The sequence below is a fragment of the Emys orbicularis genome, chromosome 1, assembly GCF_028017835.1.
Source record: "Emys orbicularis isolate rEmyOrb1 chromosome 1, rEmyOrb1.hap1, whole genome shotgun sequence".
Lineage (NCBI taxonomy): Eukaryota > Metazoa > Chordata > Testudines > Emydidae > Emys > Emys orbicularis.
Genome location: NC_088683.1, coordinates 69,573,177 through 69,593,693, shown reverse-complemented (window position 1 = coordinate 69,593,693; position 20,517 = coordinate 69,573,177). Strand labels below are relative to the sequence as shown.

Below are 20,517 nucleotides of genomic sequence, written 5' to 3'. Positions count from 1 at the left end.
TGGCGGGAGGGGGGGGTTGGCCCACTGAAGTGGTTTCTCCAAGATACTGTTTAAAAATTGGGCCATAGTACAGATCTTGTGAAGCCGTGACACACTCCAAAAAATATCCAAGGATATATTCTTCTGCACAGATCAAAACAAAAGATCATATCTGAAACACACTTCATTCTAGCATCAACATCACTGGTGTTAAAGTTGCACATTTGTTGCTGAGTGTGATGTTAGCAGGGGTGTGTTGCCCCACATGACGCAGAGAAATAATTACATCCACTGTGGAATGAGATTTCCTAAACTTGTCGCTATTACGTCAATGAGATTTTGTACTTGTACAACCTCCACTATAACAAAGCTTTTGTTTGGTAGAAATCATATATACTATAAAGAAGGAGACAGACAATAATGGAAGGTAGATGCTTGTAGGACAAAAACAAGTCTCAGCTGCAATTGATATTTTTATTATGTCAAAGTCTTCTGAACAGTCTGAAGTATATTAGAATGCCACTATTTCCCCCCTATCTACTATATTTTATGGCGTTGCTAAGAGCAGTGGAACCCTTTAATATCTACATATCAAGTTCTCCATTGATTTTCAGAAATCACGTCCTTTTACAAGTAAAGACTCGACATGCAGAGCCGGGACTACCGTCAAATAATTTATTTTTGCCCACTCGTCTCTAAAAGTTAATGGTTAAACAAAAACTAGTAAACATTCTGCACATCTCATTTCATTTGCAAACTTTTACTAAGACAATAGTCTTTTCAGTACCATGAGTATTATCTTCTTTCCCCCCAATAAACAGAATGATCAGCAATATTTTAGTTACACTGTCGATAGAAGTAGAAGTAGTAATCAGTAAAAAATATCCCAGCATAATTTGGATCTGTTGAACAGTCTGCAAGATCCTGCAGGAGAAAAATAAAGGAGATTAATGTAGAAACTAATCACAGCTAAAATGTCATTTTTCTTTTGGTCTATTTCCCATTTGAAAAAGGCTTACCGGTGCAGCTACGCGGAAATGGTATGCGCTGTCATACCACCAAGTTACAGGGAGAATCCAAATATGCTGACATCCCTAGATAATGAATTATAAAGAGAGATGAATTTGATAACCTCATTTTACATTCAATTAGAGAGAAGGATAGGCTGTGAAAGCATTTCACTGCCAAATGCAGTATGAGTCATTGTGATAACAAGACTTGATAGCTACAGTGAGAGAAGTCAGCACACTTAAAGACAAAAGGAAAGTGCTGACTTTAAATGTTCTGAATGGGTTTTGTTCCGATCAGCTCAGGAATTGACAGACATTTGGCTCCCAGCATTCTAGGCTGGCTGTGAGTAACGGAGTACCCTCTAGACTCCTTTAGGAAGCTAGAATTGTTCCAGATGTGCCAAAGTGCTCTGTAAAGTGTAAAGTGCAATAGTGGTAAACATTGTGATTCAGCTGATTAACAAGCCGCAGCAGGACTAATACCCTGGGTGTGCACAGGCCTCTATGTATTCCAAGGCAGAATGCAGCGTCTTCACTCCAGAACTGTTGCAAGATGTATGCACGCAAGATTTGGTTTTATGTGTGATGTAACACTCCACCACATACAAATGCAAGTCATGTATTTTGGCTCTGACACTTTTCCCTGAAATTGTATAGGGATAATTCAACCCCACTATTTCCAGGAAGAACAATGTTATAATGGTTTGACTTGGCACTCACATTTCATTCAAGTACCTCACAGACATCACAAATATCAATAAAGTCCCAGCTACCCCCTCACCCTGATGCAATAGGTATTATGCACATTATAAATTTTAGGCAGAAACTGTTCAGAGGAGAGCTGACCGCTGGGCTACTAACCACTGTAGAATAAATCTCGCTACGCTCAGGAAAATAAGCTTGAAAACAAATACTTTCAATAGCAGTATTTTTATTCTGACTCATGCCAACCTTGAATGACTCACTGTTACAGCTGCTGGAAGCAGTTTCTTACCTGTGGGTCAAACTAGATAGCTTTAGTCCTTTGATGTGAATTTCAAGTTGACACATGAAGCCTGACTAGCTTTGCTGGCAGTCAGTCTCAATGACATGCCTACGTGGGCTCTGGATTTGACTCAGAGCTTCAGGGGTTGCTGGAATTACAGCTGGAGGTCAGAGCTCCCAGGATCTTCATTCGCTTGTACCTGATGATTTTGCTGTAGTCACAGCAACCTACACCTTTTTCAATGACATTTGAAAGTCATCTTGGGCAGGAGGAGGAAGACAGGGCTCCAGCTAATCAGCACAGCAGCAACTAAGCAATTTAATAACACTTAAGAATTCAGGGTGTGAGGAGCATGTATGTTCCACAGGCTAAAATCAGGTGTGTAGTGGGCCAAACACGACTCCCAAGTGTTCATGACATGTAGGTTTGCCCTAGAATTTTGTTTTCAAATTTTCTACCACCTTTATTCCCCATCCCCACCCTTTTTTTAAACTAGCAGACACACTGCCAGGTAGATATAATGAAGACTAAAAATCCATTCCTGTGAGGTATTGAGCTGCCTCAATTCTTATTGACGTTAATGGGAGTTTAGGGCACTCATCTCTTTGCTGGAGGTGAGTGCCCAGCACCTGGCAGGATCAGACCTCCAACTGGCTGGGATGGTGGGAAAAGCTCAGGTGTTTGTGACAACTTCTGTTCCCCCCAAGACATCCCAGAGAATACATGAAAATAATTCTCATCCACACGCAGTAAGCGTCTCTCTATATTGCTTTATAGGTGAAATCCTGGCCCCACTGAACTAAATGGCAGTTTTACCTTTGTTTTCAATGGAGCCAGGATTTCACCTTAAAGTCATAATTCACTAGCAGTGGAAGCAGTAGCATGGACAGGGGCTTGGGGGTGGGGGACTTCATCACCATGTGGTCACAGTGGCAAACACTCCAGCGTCCTATCGTGTTACATCTTCCTCCATAGGTTTCTACCACCAGTGGAGCTGCACCAGTGGTGAGTTTCAGCTCTGAAGCTTGTGATGGTCCATGCTCCGCAAGTGGTAATGTAATGTGCATTTTATATTTGAGTGAGTCTACAGAGGCCAGAGGAGAAATGAAGACAGGAAAAAGCCACCCTCACAAAAGCCCAATGGAAGCCTTAAAGCATCATTCATTTAGTTTTTGCCATATGCAGCAGCAAACTGATTCGCACTAACAGGTTAAGTTCTACTCTCATTTACACCAGTGGAAATGCAGACTAACTCTATTAGATTTGGATGTTAGTTTGGATTTCCACCATTAAACTGTGAGCAGAATTTGGCCTAATGTGTTTGCCAAAATAATTTGAGGGTGTTAATCTTGTATCGGTTTTTCATTGATATTTTTCAAGCACCCACAAGTGCAGAATTGACTGAGCCTAGAGATTTGTTGGCTTGCATTTGCTGCCCTTGCATTTGCTTGGAGCTCTTGAGTGTAGGCTCTTCTGTCCGCTGCCCCCAACACATCTCCGTGCTTTGATCACCCCGGGATGGCCCTTTGCTGGGGAAGGGAGTTAAGCACCCACAGCTTCCCAGAATTACAACCCGAGTGTCTCCACCTCCTGTATGGGAGAGGGACGTTCAGCAGATACATGCGTTATGACTAACCTTTTCAAAGTTTTATCGTGTCATCTATAACATATACTGGCACTTCCTAAAGACATCCCAAGATGCATCACTGAGACCCACAGTCCCAGGTGATTTAGGTAGCAAGGTTGTCTTAGAAAGATGCACACAGGGATGTCTTTAAGAAGTGCCAAAGGATTTGACAGAGGGCGAGACTAGTTACAAATTATTTCTTTGCTTAATACCTCTCAGGGCCAAGTTCGTATTCCTGGGTTTGCCTTGATTTTAGCTTTGCAATTCAGAAAAGTGTTACCTGGGTCGTTTCCTGGAAAGCCTCCCTTCTGTTTCGGTTTCGTGGCTGATGGGAACACATATTTCCAAAAGTGACTTTGCATTGAAAGACGATTAATGGCTCCGTAGTGCTTCAAGAAAAAAAAAGAACCCAAAGTTCTACTTTGCTGCTTTTAAAGGTAACCTCCCGCCCCCAAAATATAAACAATGAAACTGAAAGATGCACTGGAAAAAAACTAAAAAACATTCTTAAGGGTCGTGTCTTCATTGCAGCTGGGGGTGTGAATGGCAGCTCGTGTAGACATGCCCACACTAGCTGTCCTTTAGCTAGAGCGCTACAAATAGGACATGCACAAGGACATGGCACAGCACAGGCTGCACAAGCCCATCTCACTCCCCTGAGTATACACTCACTTGTGCAGCCCACGCCATGGCAACCTCACTTCTATTATTAATGAGCTAGCCAGAGTACAGCTAGTGTGGGCATGTCTACACGAGCTGCCATTCACACCCCCAGTTGCAATGAAGACACGACCCTTAAGAATGTTTTTTAGTTTTTTTCCAGTGCATCTTTCAGTTTCATTTTTTATATTTCGGGGGCGGGAGGTTACCTTTAGAAGCAGCAAAGTAGAACTGCCATTCACACCCCCAACTGCAATGTAGACATGCCCCTAGTGGCCAAAATAAAGGAAATTAGCATTTCTGAGGCTCAGAAACTCTGATCACGATCTGGACTCTTTCCTGGGGGAATTTGCATCTGAAGTTTTGGTTCAGCCCATCTAACTGCAAAGCCAAATCCATGTCTGCATAGAAACTTCTCCAACACATAAGGATGTTCCTACCAAAGGCTATAGTATATTCTGATCTCTCCAAAATAACGATAACTACATGCGTTAGTTTATCATTCCTCAGGGCCAGAAAACCTTTGGGCACCATAACAAGACAGGAAACAAAAGTTTACGGAAGACAAGCCCAAAACACACATTAGAACAGGAACCTTCACAAACAATCACAATCCCACTGTGCATAAACATGCACACAATTAAAAAGGGAACAAGCACATCCTGCGATTTGCCCTGATTGAGGTCACAGGTCAACATTGGCCCAGGGAGAGAATTCCAGTCAGAAACCTTCAACAGAAAAGACCCTGTCCCCTTCCTCTTCCAATAGTATCTAAAGATGGTCATGCTGTTCCAATCCTGCCAGCCTGGGCGGCTGTGACAGGACTTGAGTGTCAGAAAAAAAAACAGACTGAGAAGAAGCTGGATGGGGCAACAGGTGGCAGAAAAATGGAAGCAGCAAGGTGGCATGAAAATTTAGGTTGTTGTTTTTTTTTCTGGAAGGAGGAAAAGAGCTTGCCTGCCAAGCATGGTTGTACAGCTTTAATTAGACATTTGTACAACTCAGCAATTGTACAAGTGTATAATACACATGCCACAGACTGTGCCCTAGATAGGTTGCAATGGTGTATGTTGGCTTCACTTGATAGGGATAGCTCAGTGGTTTGAGCATTGGCCTGCTAAACCCAGAGTTGTGAGTTCAATCCTTGAGGGGGCCATTTAGGGAACTGGGGTAAAAATCTGTCTGGGGATTGGTCCTTTTGAGCAGGGGGTTGGACTAGATGACCTCCAGAGGTCCCTTCCAATCCTGAGATTCTATGATTTAGTGGAAATAAGAGCATAGTATTTGGATATAACAATAAACACAATTAAATGTGGATTGTATGTGGATTTCTGGTTTGTTTTTTAAGTGAAAGTTCATTGAAATACATTGATAGCAAAAGAACCCAGGAACACAGTTGTAGCATCTAAAATAAATTCAGTATCCTATTTTCTGAGCATGACACATTCATAGGCATGCATGAGGGCTTCAACATTTGTTTATAAAGGCACATGCTTAAACTAAAGGTTTCTTTCTACTGCTTCAGATGATGTGCAGCCATTTCAGAGGAGTCCCGTTATGTTCACACTAATCTTAAAAGCAAGAATGTTAATATGTGAGGTCAGTAGATTGCCTTTAAAGCATGTTACATTAGCTTCATAAAACTCTGCCTTGGAATTCTGAGAGATCAGAGTAATGAAATGTCATGAGGCAGAACTAAACATTCCCAATTCAACAACTATTTTGAGTGGTATCAGCCTCCACTGGAGGAAAAGAGGAGCAGAAGAACCAGTTACTTCTGAGACAACAGAATGGAACTAGACCTATGTTCAAGACGAGAAGCTTTTGCTGACTAAGAGCTTTGCCTTTGGTTAGCTCTGCCCCATGGCATAGGTAAGGACAGGAACTATTTTCTAGTCTCTTAAGTAAAATTTTCTATATTAAGAAAAATCACAATAAACGAAGGCCCCAATCCTTCAAATGCTTACACGCAGTGAGTAAAGTTACACATGGGTGTAAGTATCTATAGGATTTGGGCCTAAGACTATCACATTTTAACATCCATCTCAGTGGGTGAAATGCATCCTTGTGCAGAGTGCTGGCACTAGCCTGATGCATTACATCCCACTGCAGAGCTATTTCAAAAACTTAAGTTATGCCTAGACATAGTCTTGGCTCTCTGCACAGGAATGAGTTTCATCTGGGGTCCAGAAAAATCAGGCAGAAGCAATTTCATTATAAAGCCCAGAGCACATTTTTTCTATAGACACACTTGCATTGATTGTACTTACTTGATTTCCAATGAGAGTATTACATTGATGGGTGTGTATTTGTTAACAGGAATAACATAGCTGTAATTTCCAGACCTAAATGTTGGCAACAATAAAGGGACAACATTAACACCGAAGAGTTCATGAAGTTTGTCTGCATGAGTATGAAAATTATATCTGGATTAAGAAAAAACATTTAATAGATTATGCTGTAAAAAGTCTCATTTAAACTATAATATTTGCAATTAACTTTGAAAAATTGAATGGATATTTATCAAAACACATAAGAGGACAGGCAAGCACCAACACCACCTTAATGGCATTGTTACCTCATCACACTAATAAAATGTAACAAAATATTTCACCCACCTGCATTGTAGACCTTTACTACAATAGCGACGGTCAATTTTTTGCTGCGTTTCCAAAATCTGCATGGAACTGATTGTTGTATCAATCCCTAAAAACATTAGGAACAATTTTTTTTTTTTGATTACTTCAGGAGTTTGGGGTAAGACAGCAATAACATTGTAGTTAACGCTGTAGTTCCCAGCCCATCATCATCTATGGTAGAAGTTGCTGCAGGTCTAAAGTCACCAGTAATAGAAACCTTCAGCTGATGAGCTTTATCCTCATTCCACAGTTAAAGGGGAGATCGAAACTGAAAGTCACATATCAGAATCCCATGGGCAACATATTGGGCACCTCATAGTAAAACATTTTCTTAGAACAGAGCATCTAAGGTAGAGTTGCTGAGTGTATCTGCATATTTATTTTCCTTAACAGGAGCTGCTCATGCACAGATACACCTGAGAGACAGCAGCCCTTAATTTGAAAATCATTGCCTTTTCCTAGAGAAATGATTCAGAATGGAATGGAATTACTTTTCTACGAATCTCTGCAGAAAATGTTTCATTCTGTAAAAGTATTTGATTCTATATGTAACCTATTTGATATAACATGGGTACATATGCACTTACATACCAATTAAACTGTGGTTCTAGAAATAGATCAGCTAAAATCTAGAATTAGGACAAACCAGAACACTACCAGAACACAACCCCCTCTCTACCTCTAGCTCCTGAGATTTTGGGAAATTCAAATCTCAACTTTCTGACTCTTCCTTCTCTTTAGTATGTGTTGAACTCAAACACCAGGTCAAACCCACCTCTCCAGACTTTGTGGAAGTTTGAACTTGGTTCAGATTCTGTATCTGAATTTCATATTTTAAGGGTGACAGGACTAACGTAAACATTGGGAAGTGTTATGTGCTTCCAAGAACTCTTTTAAAACAATGGACAAGTCAAGTCCGAATTTTTAATTGAATTGGGTTCCTAGAAAATACTTGGGAACAGGGAGCGTACAAATTACTCACTTTCAGAGCCATCCTTTTGAAGCTGCGCCTTGAAGAAAAACCTGTTGTCTGGCTGATTACCTATTCATGATCTCTTCAAAGGCCCCAGCTGGATAAAGGAGGCACTCACCAACTCATAGGGGAGCTAAATCCTGAGTGAATGCTCTTATGAACTGGTGAGCACAGGAAAAAACCCTGGGTGGGGTTTGAATGACTAATCCCCACCCAGAGCCCTTGTTGGAGTAGGGCAGGGGTTCTCCAACTGGGGGTCGGGACCCCTCAGGGGGTCGCGAGGTTATTACATGGGGGGTCATGAGCTGTCAGCCCCCATCCCAGACCCTGCTTTGCCTCCAGCATTTATAATGGTGTTAAATATATATAAAAGTGTTTTTAATTTATAAGAGGGGTCACACTCAGAGGGTTGCTATGTGAAAGGGGTCACCAGTACAAAAGTTTGAGAACTACTGGAGTAGGGGGTGATCTCTGGTAAGCTTATTAGCATGTGTGTAGGTTCTTTTATTGTATTTAATATCTTTTCTCAGTAATGCTTTTACCATAAGAATAAAGCACTTGCTTAGAGAGTTGTGGGTAACTTATAACTGTGGCAATTACACTGTTTACTGTCTCTAAGGAGAAAAGGAAAGCAGGCTGGTTTAGGCAGCCTGACTATGTTGGAGAGGCTACAGTATAGGCAGGGAACTGAGCAGCCTGGAAATCAGGAGGGAGACACATGCAGGTCTCCACTCAAGAGAGGTGAAGTCTGAGGATCCTGGAGCCTACAGTGGATGCCCTTGTGGGGCCATGGAGGGGGAAACACAGGTGCAGTTGCTCTGAACTGTGACAGTAATGACTACCAGAAAGGATAAGGAAGGAAGCTGTTACCAGACTGGAAGGAAGGTCAGTGGTTAGGCCACTAGCCTTGGACGTGGGCTCAATTCCCTGCTCCACCATTGGGTTCCTGTATGACATTGGACTAGTCATTTAGCATCATCGTGCCTCAGCTCCCCACCTGTGAGATGGGGATAATAGTACTTCCCTACCTCACAGGGGTGTCATGAGGATTAAGATCGTGAGGTGCTCAGATACTATGGCAATAGATGGTATAAGTAACTTAGATAGATTGACCATGTTTGTCCCTTAAAGAACTAGTACATTAGTAACCTTCCCTTCATGACAACATCACTTTATGATGATTTGTATTACAGCAGTGCTGGAGGCCCCAACCAAGATCAGGGCCTCATTGTGTTAGGCACTGTACATGCACATAAGAGACTGTCTGTACCCCAGAGAACTTGCTACTAAACAGCCAAGCCATAGGATGGGAGGGTAACAGACTCAGAGAGCTGAGGGATTTGCCAAAGTCACACAGCTAGTCCAGGGCAGACCAGGAAATAGAATCCAGGTCTCCTGACTAGAATGCCAGTGCCCTCTCCAGTGGATCACACTGACTCCTATTTAAACAAGCTGCTGCTAGAAACAAAACACCATCTAACTTGAACACAAGCGCTGACGCTTTTCATGCCTCAGCAATGCCAGAGAGCACGCTCATATTATCTGCAACCATGAGCTGCAAGCACAATGATTCGTTCATCCAGAATGGATCTGATAGTGTTGTGCAACCTATAAAGAGGGAAGCCTTCAGTTAAATTAAGAGCCCACAGCCTTGTCTGCACCAGGAAGTTTTGCAAAAATTCCCACTATTTCTAACACAAGTTAGTCTCCACCAGTGTTTGAATCCCTAGAACAGATAGGCCATCGAACAGCAGACAACCCAGCTCACCTACACTTCAGCATGTGTTTAACTTTAAGCACATGAGTGGTCCCTTTGCTGCTATTGAGCCTAGTCAGTGGCTTAAGCTCTTTGCTGGATTGGGCCCAGAGTGCTCAGCGTCATGCAGGATATAGCCTTTGTTGAGAGCTGTCATTTACCTTGGCCGGGGGGAGGGGAAAACAACTGTATATAACACACCTTCCATTAATTTGACTTGAAGTCAAGTCCTTTGGCTCAATATGTAGACTGAGAAAATAAGTGCAAGAGAAGTTCAGCTGAGATGAGTTCAACATATGCGGTCCTACCTTTATGCAGATCATCCCCAGGGCTAAGACAAAGAAATCATTAGAGGGGGTTGCAGGCAGATCTGTAAAAGTCTAAAGAACACTTCTATGCAATTTAATTCTACAAGAAAATTATAACGGACCACAGGTGTTTAACAGATTCCAGAACTCCAATTTCCTATAACCACCAGTTATAAGGCAATTTCCCCAAACCAGGCCACCAGGAAGTCAAACAAAAGTAGTCAAAAGTTTTATAAATTATGTATTTAAAGTATTTCTTTTAAATGGAGGACTTACAGTCAATTCCAAGGTCAGGTTTTTCCATCAATCTCCTCTCTTGTAGCGCTTTATTTTTGTTTCCTGTGAGAGGGGATATTATTATTGATTTCCCTGTACAAGCTATTCTAATGTTAAAAATGGACAGAAAAACATCAACACAAGACAGATAGCAAAATGTTCTATCTCAAATGACAGACCACCACCAAGGCACATGTACCACAAATGACGGACTCATTTAAAATGCAAACCAGCTTCATTCAGACCAAGGTGCATACAAAGGAAAGGGAACTGTGGACAACAGAATCAAATGAGCTTTTGAAATGCTACGGTATATAAGAAAAAAATTAAACAACCAAATAGAAAGGATTTTCCCCAGTAAGCATGGAATATATTTGGCTGTTGTACAAGGGAAAGAAATAGATATTAATTCACTTCCCAACATAGTACACCTGCATACATCTGACTGTAAAGATATCAGTAGCAAGGATGCCCTCCTGGCTAGTATGGCGATGACTAAACGGATACCTGGCTACATAAAAATAGGCAAGGGGAATATCTAAGGCCTCTGAACATAAAGAATAGGACCACAAGGACTGACCTGAGATGTAGTATGTCAGGGACAGAAGGATGAGGGCAAGTCTACGCTACAAAATTAAGTCGAGCTAACTTACGTCAATGTACAGCCACCACAGTAATTGCATCGGTTTTACACGTCCACACCACGCTCCTTGTGTTGGTGGTGTGCGTCCTCACCTGGAGCGCTAGCACTGATTTAACGGCCAATGTGGGCCATTGTGGGATGGTTTCTGAAAGGCAGCAACAGTCGATGGAAGCAACACAGTGTCTACACTGACCCTGCATCGACCTAACTACATCGACTTATGTGCTACATCTCTTGTGGAAGTGGAGTTATTAAATCGGTGTAGTGGACAAGTTACATCAATGGGAGCTACATTTTAGTGTAGACACTTACAGAGTTAGGTCGATGTACACTGACCTAACTCTGTAGTGTGGATCAGGCCTGAGACTTCAGCCTAGAGAAACTGACAGAGAAATTTAGAAATGGGATCATCGTCTTTACTGATCATTGTTCTGTAAGTTCAAGGGTTTGACTCTATCAGCACCAGACTAAGGAATTCTAGGTATGTTTTGCGAACTGTTTGTGTCTCTGTTTTCTAATAAGGACACTTTTGAAATGTACAAGGGTTACAGTATAATCACTACATTGTCCATCCTGAAGACAGGCAAAGAATCCCTCAGCCTCTGTGGAAAAGATACAAAACCACTGCCACGATTTTAGTCTAAGGCACAGACAATCTGTCCACTGAGGTGCAGTTGACATGGTGGCTGTGGCAAACCCACAGCATAGGACAGGACAAGTCTAAAGGGCTAAGTTTAAGGACCCAAGATGACCGAAATGAAATGCAAGGAAAAAAAACTTAAATTTCTAGCGGTGTTTTGTTCTGAATAATTCACATGTGGCCAGTTTTGCCTCCCACCACAATTACCTTATTCCTCTTTGTTCATTCATTCTTTTAAATTTACAAACTCTCTGTAGTGTCTCCCACCGCAGCCCCCCTTCCTGTTCTTTCCTCTTTGATGTTCTTTGCAGTGGAAAAATCTAGATCAAAATTTTAGATAGTGCACTGCAAACCTCCCTGGCAGCATGTGTGCACATTAAGACTACTTCTGAAAGTGGGCCTCAGTCCTCTGCTGGAGCTGACAGACTGTTCACTGAAAAAGCAAACAGTCTCCCTGTAGTCTTGCTACTTCTACTTTAGAGCGCTCTGCTGGAAAATTCAGTACACAGGCTGGAACACTGGAGCGGTTCCACCATGGATTCTTTAGATGGAAGATGATAGAAGCGTTAGGCTTTTCAGTTAACAAGCTGTGAATGATGCATAGAATTAGGACGAAGGTACATTTATTTAACTTCAATTTCACTATTTTGAGGGGGGTGGTACATGGGGGTGAGTATCCATGTCTTCTAGTTTTCCTCTGATCCACCCAAGTTGTATACAGACCTGAGAAATGGCTCCATGGAGCTCAAAAACTTGCGTCTGTCACCAACAGAAGTTGGTACAATAAAAAAATATTACCTCATCCATCCAAATTATTGCTTCATCCTATCTGTTGGTGAGATCAAAATGAAATGCAGGAAAAAGAATTCTAGTTAAAGTCCTTTTTGTTTGGAGGCACAGATCATCATTCTAGAGGATCAGAAATGACCAAGAAGAAGTGCAGTGGTATTCATTGAAATGTCCAAAGCATTCAACACATTTCTATGAAGAAAGACACTGAATATGATCATAACCTCAAGTTATGTTGATCTAATGAGTGCACATTGTTATGAATCCGTAAATGACAACCTTTGACGGAAACTAAGAAGTACACGTGCAGTTAAAAATTGTAATGCACCTTTATCCCTCATTGAGCTCTATGAGGAGCAATGATTTTGGGGGGAAGCACATGGAGGAAATGGCAACATTTAGTTAAAAAATAAGGACAGTCCCTCCTCCCCAGGGACAGTTAGCATGAATAGATATGCCATAGTGGCTGCTAGGCTGGAAACAAAGAACTATAGCCCTATTTGAGGAAATAATATGTGGGGAAAATGGACCATGTTCAACTAGAGTGAGGCAAACGCTATAAAATGTAATCAGTGAAAATCTGCTGACATTTTTTATGAATTGCTTTGGCCTGGCTTGGACATGCTTTTGTTTCTGCTGTCCTTGAACATTCAAGCAATTAAGTCTCACTAGCACAACTGTTCATTTTAAGCAAATCTGAGATGTATATAGATAAGATCTGCACTGAAAGCACTTGTGCACCCAGGAGTGTATGCACTGCTATTGGCACCCACAAAGTGTGGGTGTGCCTGGGGATCAGGGAAAGGCCCCATTGAAATGCACTCTGCGTTTTGCATTCAGTTCCACTGTATTTGCAAACAGCTGTAACCTTCAGTGACTATTTTCTTAGACTGGTGAACTGACTCCTTAAAATACAAGTTTGTCCTGATTATTTCCCTGCATTTAGTTTTCAGCTTTTTGGTCTGTTCAACCTCGCCCTTCTCATTTGTTTTGGATACAACTACATTAAGCTGCTTGTTGATTTTCTCTGCAATTGGGTTGATTATTGACATTATTACCATCCCTTTGGGAGATCTATTCAGCTTCATTAAGCTTGCTGTAGATTTAAGATATTTCAGTAGCTTGTGTGCTGAGCAGATTTTCACTCTTGGATCCACACTTCATGCTATTTAGAGCATGAGATTCCAACAGTAGGTATTGCTCTGTACATCTTTTTTTCCTGCTATAAGAATGTGCTCTCATCATCTAATATGAAAGATACCCAGATGGGGATGACAGCTTTTTCTTTTTCCTCGAGTTCTCTCATTTTTTAATTAGATTAGTGCATTTTTTATTAAGGAAATCTTGATACTCATTCAAGCTTCAGAGTAATACAAATCGTTCAGGGCTGTCTTTTTTAATGTATTGTGTTGAGCTATGACTTTTAAAGGGCTTAGTTCAGCTGGAATCATAAAAACCACTATTTACTTACTTACTAACAGCAATGATTTGAAAATAATAATGCTGTCAAATGATTTAAAAAATTAATCTCGATTAATCGCAAGATTGAAAAAGATCGCAATTAATCAGTTTTAATCGCACTGTTAAATAATAGAATACCATTTATTTAAATATTTTTGGATGTTTTCTACATTTTCAAATATACTGAGTACAGTTACAACACAGAATACAAAGTGTACAGTGCTCACTTAAAAAAATAATGTAATTACAAAGATTTGCATTGTAAAAAACAAAAGAAATAGTATTTTTCAATTACCCTCATACAAGTACTGTACTGCAATCTCTTAACCATGAAAGAGCTAATTTTTTTTTTTTTTTTTTTTTTTTTTTTTACATAACTGCACTCACAAATAAAACAATGTAAAATTTTAGAGCCACTCAGCCCTACTTCTTGTTCAGCCAATCGCTAAGATAAACTAGTTTATTTTCATTTATGGGAGATAATGTTTAGCATATCTGGCATGTAAACACCTTGCAATACTGGCTACAAAAGTGCCATGCAAATGCGTGTTCTCACTTTAGGTGATATTGTAAATAAGATGCGGGCAGAATTAACTCCTGTAAATGTAAACATACTTGTTTGTCTTAGTAATTGGCTGAACAAGAATAGGACTGGGTGGACTTGTAGGCTCTAAAGTTTTACATTGTTTTGTTTTTGAGTGCAGTTATATAACAAAAATAATCTACATTTTGTAAATTGCACTTTCACAATAAAGAGATTGCACTACAGTACTTGTATGAGGTGAACTGAAAAATACTATTTATTTTGTTTCTTTTTTACAATGCAAATATTTGTAATAAAAAATAATATAAAGTGAGCACGGTACACTTTGTAGTCTGTGTTGTAATTTAAGTCAATATATTTGAAAATGTAGAAAAACATCCAAAATATTTATAATAAATTTAAATTGGTATTCTATTATTGTTTAACAGTATGATTAAACCTGCAATTAATCGAGATTAATTATTTTAATCGAGTTAATTTGTTTTGAGTTAATTGCATGAGTTAACTGTGATTAATTGACAGCCCTAGAAAACAATAAAGGACAGCACTTTATGATACAAATACTGGTCAAGGAGTCACCACCACTGAAATTGTATATTGAGTTGCAAGATTTTCATAGCCCATCCATAAAAGTTGAACCAGGATCATGGCGAATATAGACAACTTAAATGTCCCTTTACCAGGTCTCTCTGCCAGGTGCCAAGAAGAGTCAAGGCCTGCTGCCTACCCAGGACCTTCGCAGATCTGGGTCCTGGACTTCAGTACTGGCGGCTCCTTTTAGATCATTACAAATACAAGACTCTCCTTACTTCAAGGCTCAGAATCTTTTCTCCTGACTGAATTCCCTTGTGAAGTACTGTAAAGATCTTGTATGGGTCTCTCAGGGCCAGTGTGAGATGCAACACTAGTCCGGCCTTGACATTGTGAAAGTCATGCCGTTTGACTCAGGCCATGGGGACTACACCACTGTAGTCATTGCAAGCATTCATGCCCTGGCAGCCTGACTGGTTAGCGCCCAATCCTCAGGTCAACAAAAGGGGAAGAAAGGAGAATGAATGTTGGGATTAAAAGTACCAACATTCAGTTTTAAGTGTAAACCTTAACCCTAAGTGTAACCCTAGCCCTAAGTGTAAAGAGAAAATCAAGTCCCGAGCATTTGCCAGGTTGGGTCCTCATTTAATGTTACATCGCCATCAGCTACCAATTGCCAGTTTCTGCTACTACCTATGCTACCATATATATAGTAGAGAGAATATGAAGAAACATATTTTAGTAACAAGTATTATTTTATTGTACAGTGCACTGTCTCTGAATGCCATCTCTTAAGATCAGAGTGCTTGGAAAACCCTACCTGGTGAGAAAGCTCTTCTTTTTTATTACTTTACATTTCACTTTTGTGGCAGTTTTTAACACGAGTTACTTCACCCTCCACCACATCCAGTCAATTCATTGTCCAAAGTATCTGATGGCTTATTAAAGGATTTAGCTGCCCTCAGCTTCACCTTGGGTCATTAACTAAGTATAACTGGCTAGTAAGAAGTGCTCACAGCTTGATATTATAGACTAATGTCTAAAGATGCAGATAGGTGACCCCTGGGATTTTCAAATGACCTAATATCATATTTGAAAATTCCACTAGGTGCCTATCTGCATCTTTAGGTGCCAAAATACCTTTAGAAATTTGATCCTAAGTGCTTATTCTCAATAAAATTTTTACCCACCACAGAATAGCCTGGTGGATAGGGCATTCACCTGGGATATGGGGTACCTAGGTTCAAGCCCCTGTTCTATTTGATTCAGAGTAGGGACTTGAACCTGCTTCTCCTGCATCCCAGCTGAATGCAACAGGGCTAACTGGTGTGTGTATGTGTGTGTGTGTGTCTCTCTCTCTCTCTCTCTGTTTTTTTTATGAAAACTTTCAAAAGGTCTCAGTTTTGTCCTGAGGCACAACAGGAAACTGATTTTGAAATCTCAAAAAAATTTCCAGGAAGGAAAAAATCATTTCCTGCCCAGCTCCAACAGTAATAGGAATTCATGTTTCAACTTACTCTCCTCCTTTGTCGTCATTGTCTGGTACCTTGGAGTTTTTCTGTGGGTTTGATGAATTGAACAGCAGTAGGTCTTGTCACAAGGCAAGATGTCACAGACATTCACTTCGGGGATTGTAATGCTGGGTGTCATGGTTGGAGAAGCTGTGCTGTCACTAAGTGCTACAAAGAACAACAAACTCTTCAATAGTGCTCTTTGTCTCTTGACTTTTTGCAGCAGTCGTATCATGCGGAAGAGTAACAGATACAGTACCTGCCACGGTGGTATATGGAGGCTGCGTAATGGAATTTGTAGCATTGCTGGTGAAGGAGAAGAAAAACGATTAGTTACAAAACGTCTACAGAAGTTGTTTATTGAAACAGAAGTCATAATGGTTTTACTACTTGCCTGTGAATGGGATTTTGACTAATGTCTTGCTCTTCTATGCTAAGTATGTAAAGGGTGGATATTGTCAAGGCACTGTAAAAAGATAATTAGTCAGTAGATTCATACCCATCATCTGATGCACACACAGTATTAATAGGATCTCAACAGCAAGCACGACCTTCTTCCAAAGCCCATTGACATTAATAGAAAGATTCTCATTGACTCAATTTAGATCAGGCCTTTAGTTGGTATAAGGGACCCAGCAATTTTTTGATGTGTTCCTTTCTGAGTATGGGTTGAAGTATTGTTTTGTGGGAAAAGAGCTCCTCTGAGGTAACAGCAACAGTACATTTGTATACACGGTAGAAAATACACTCAACTTCCCCTTATCAAAAGTACTATAGCATTAGCTGAGGACACTGCAGTAATAATATTCTTGTCCCTTTTCTAGGAGTGTACGACCAGAATATTTCTAGACTAAAAAAACCAGAACAGGCAACCCTTATAATGTTCTGACTTTGCCACATTTAGAGGCACATGTATTATCAAGTTATTAAATTGAGCATATTCCATATACTGAGTATTAGTAGTGAAGAGAAAACACTATGCTCATTTTTTGCAACTGTTACTGCAATGCGCTCCAAATTCTAATTTAAAATGTTTCTTTCGAGCCAATGTTTATGGACAACCAGAATCTGATTTCTGAAGGGATAAGAGGTGGGGGCAAGAGAAGAAACAAAATGTGTGGATAATGTATTTCTTACCATAGTGCCATAACAGCAATCAAAGCTATTACAGTGATCTGGAAAATCCTGTTTGACCATGACCGTTTTTTTTCAGAAAAACAAACCTAGAAAAAAAGGCATTCTGTTGACATGAAATACCCAGTAATATGTAGCCGAGAAATTGTCAGTTGATAAATAACTAATAAAATTAATTTTCCCTAAAATGGGGTCCCACGTCTCCTGATGGACTGGTGGCAGGAATATCACAGAAGTCACTAGTTCAGGGAAATGGAAAGATGGGGAAAGGGAAAGAATGGTGTCCCCAAAATGGATTAGCATTGGTAATAATCACAGAAAATACTGCTTTCTTTGGCTGCTATATTCACCCCTGAAGGAAACACCTATAAAATCCCTTTGTTTAAACCAAAGAAATTAATTGATGGCAACCACATCTAAGAGAGGAGGGACCTCCAGTATGTGCCCAGGACGAGGCTTAACTGAATCTGATATAAATACAGAAAGAAAGCACATTTGGGGCAAGAGGAAAAATGATCTCAGAATATGGAGAGATTGAGGATCATCATTAATGGATACAGAGTGCTTTGTCCTATCACCTGTGAGCGCACATTATCACCAGTGATAGCGATGGGTGATATGAAATGGAAGGACTAGAGGTATCAGACTGAGAAGAATATGCCAAAGTAGTTCAGCACATGCCCTTTAACTCTTTCAGTGCATGTGCAAGGGAAGTTTCTTTTCTGTATCAGAATACAGTGAACTCTGCTGTTACAGAGGGAGTCCCCCTGGCCATATCTGAGACTTCCTGTTGCAGACTTTGCACGTTCTAACTTTTCCACCACAATAACTTTGGAACCTGAAGGAGGAAACACAGTACAATACAGGGGGTGCAACCACTGAGCCATAGAGAAATGGTAAGTAGGCATCACAAACAAAAATGATAGACAAAGACTCAAATATATTGGCAGGATGTATTCCAAAACTTCATATACACTTCCTTCTTATTAGAGTCACAAATTTCAGATCCCAGGAGGAACATCCCTCCTGATTTTTAAGGGGTACAGTTTTCCCCCCAAAATTAACTGTTTTGTTCCATTCATACATACATTCACTTAGATTTGTTCTCTTGCTCTTCTGCGGCACTTTGTCCTCATAAGCAATTCATATTGCACTAAACGAACATGGTAGTGGAATTCTGATTTCATGTAATTCTATTTTAGAGGCATGAATACCATTTTTCATGCAATCTGAAAAAATGCATTTCAATGGGGTTTAACATATGTAAAAAAAAAAAAAAAACTATTTCCACCAATGTCCATTTCCACTTATGTCTAAGGGCAAGGCTATACTACAAAATTAAGTCTACCTAGGTTACATTGATGTACAACCACTGCAGTATTTGAATTGGTTTTACACATCCACACTACACTCCTTCTGTCGGCAGTGTGCATCCTCACCAGGAGCGCTTGCACCAATTTAACTGCCAGTGTTGGGCATTATGGGATGTTTTCTGAAAGGCAGCAACAGTTGATATAAGCACCACAGTGTCTACACTGAGACTGCATCAACCTCACTACATCGACTTCAGTGCTACATCTCTTGTGGAGATAATGGGTGAGTTACACTGGTATGAGTCACATTTTAGTGTATCTGCTTACAGAGTCAGGTCAACATAAGCTGCCTTACATCAGCCTAACTCTGTAGTGTAGACCAGGCCTAAGCCTTATAAAGAACTCTCTCTCTCTCTCTCTTTCTCACACACACACACACACACACACACACACACACACACACACACCATATATTACATTTCACTCACCTTACTGTGTTGTATAGGGACTGGTTTTCTTGGTGGTAAAAGACTAGCAGCTCGACTAAATTTGCTGTAAAATACAAAAAAACTCATTACCATTCAAGTGTTTCAGCAGTAATAAATGGAAAAGGGATGTTTTCTGAGTAGGATTTTAATGTTACATGCCTTTGTGATAGCAACATTTTAAAAGAACAAAAAAGTCAGAGGGGCCATAGCTTTGTTTTCAAGAACAAAGGGCACTAGTCAACTTGCTCAGCTACATACTATTAAATGCTACATTTACTTTCAAAGAAAAATTGAAAAAGAGATTTGGAAATATGAAAGGCTCATCAATTTCACACAAATTGTAAGGAAGATTTTTTTCACCAAAGAGGTTTTTGTGGATTTCCCTTAACTTGGAAATTGCTATTACAGGCTTATAACTGGAGTCATTCAGGCCTTATTTTATTAGACTGCAGAGCTTCCAGAAGTGATTGCTCCTGAGCTGCTACTTTTCAAACATGGAGATACTCAATTTTGAAAAAAGAAGTGACTTAAGAAATAGGAACGCTTTGTATTGAGTGCACATGCTTTGAATTAAAAAATAATTACAAAATTCAGAAGTAAGAGTACCTGGAAATGAACGGAAACCCCCACCAGACTAAATTACTTCTAAACTTTTATCACCCAGGCTGTTATATCATCTCCGGTATCCGAATCATCAGACAATTCTCCCGAATTGGTGCTGGGATACCTAAATGTGCTCTTTTCACTGACTGTTGACTTCAAACTGCTTATCCGTTTCAGCTTGGCCAGTTTTCTATTCCACACTTCCAATTCTTCTATCCTGATTTCAAGGTTGTTAGTTAGCTTACAAAGCTGCTTAACTGCACCAACATTCTCCATAAAAATTTGATCCTGAGGAGTGAAAGAAAAAAAAAAAAGGAGAGAGAGAGAGACATGTACTGTATTAATCAATGAGATGTCACAACCAAAGACGTGTACAGAATTCACCCATCCAAAGATGGTTTGAGCATTTAAGATACAAACACAAATTAATTCAAAATAAATGTGAGGCTGCTTGGGACTATAAAATCCTTTTGCTGGATTGCTAGCTATGTTGAGAAAGTGCTTGTGTTCAATTTGTGGTCAATTGGATATGAGCACTTCTATAAGAAAGATAGTGAATGAGCTGAAGAACTGTGCCGACCTGAGTCTAAGATTTGTCTTGAATTCACATTGTGCTGAAATTTAGCCACTGGAAGTGTCATGGCAAG

At 40.2% G+C, this 20,517-nt stretch overlaps 1 protein-coding gene across 1 annotated transcript in view; it reads right to left on the bottom strand.

The window, feature by feature from the left end:
- Nucleotides 1–816: 816 nt before the first annotated feature.
- MYRFL (myelin regulatory factor like) overlaps nt 817–20,517 on the bottom strand; it is a 60,322-nt gene continuing 40,621 nt past the window's right edge. The window contains exons 14-25 of the mRNA XM_065423511.1: nt 19,995–20,158; nt 19,268–19,331; nt 17,470–17,555; nt 16,727–16,798; nt 16,592–16,638; nt 16,339–16,500; nt 10,214–10,276; nt 6,880–6,967; nt 6,532–6,606; nt 3,882–3,990; nt 999–1,073; nt 817–903 (exon numbers count right to left, since the gene is read on the bottom strand). Coding sequence (XP_065279583.1) covers nt 817–903; nt 999–1,073; nt 3,882–3,990; nt 6,532–6,606; nt 6,880–6,967; nt 10,214–10,276; nt 16,339–16,500; nt 16,592–16,638; nt 16,727–16,798; nt 17,470–17,555; nt 19,268–19,331; nt 19,995–20,158 — 1,092 coding nt within the window. The remainder of the gene's footprint in view (nt 904–998; nt 1,074–3,881; nt 3,991–6,531; nt 6,607–6,879; nt 6,968–10,213; nt 10,277–16,338; nt 16,501–16,591; nt 16,639–16,726; nt 16,799–17,469; nt 17,556–19,267; nt 19,332–19,994; nt 20,159–20,517) is intronic.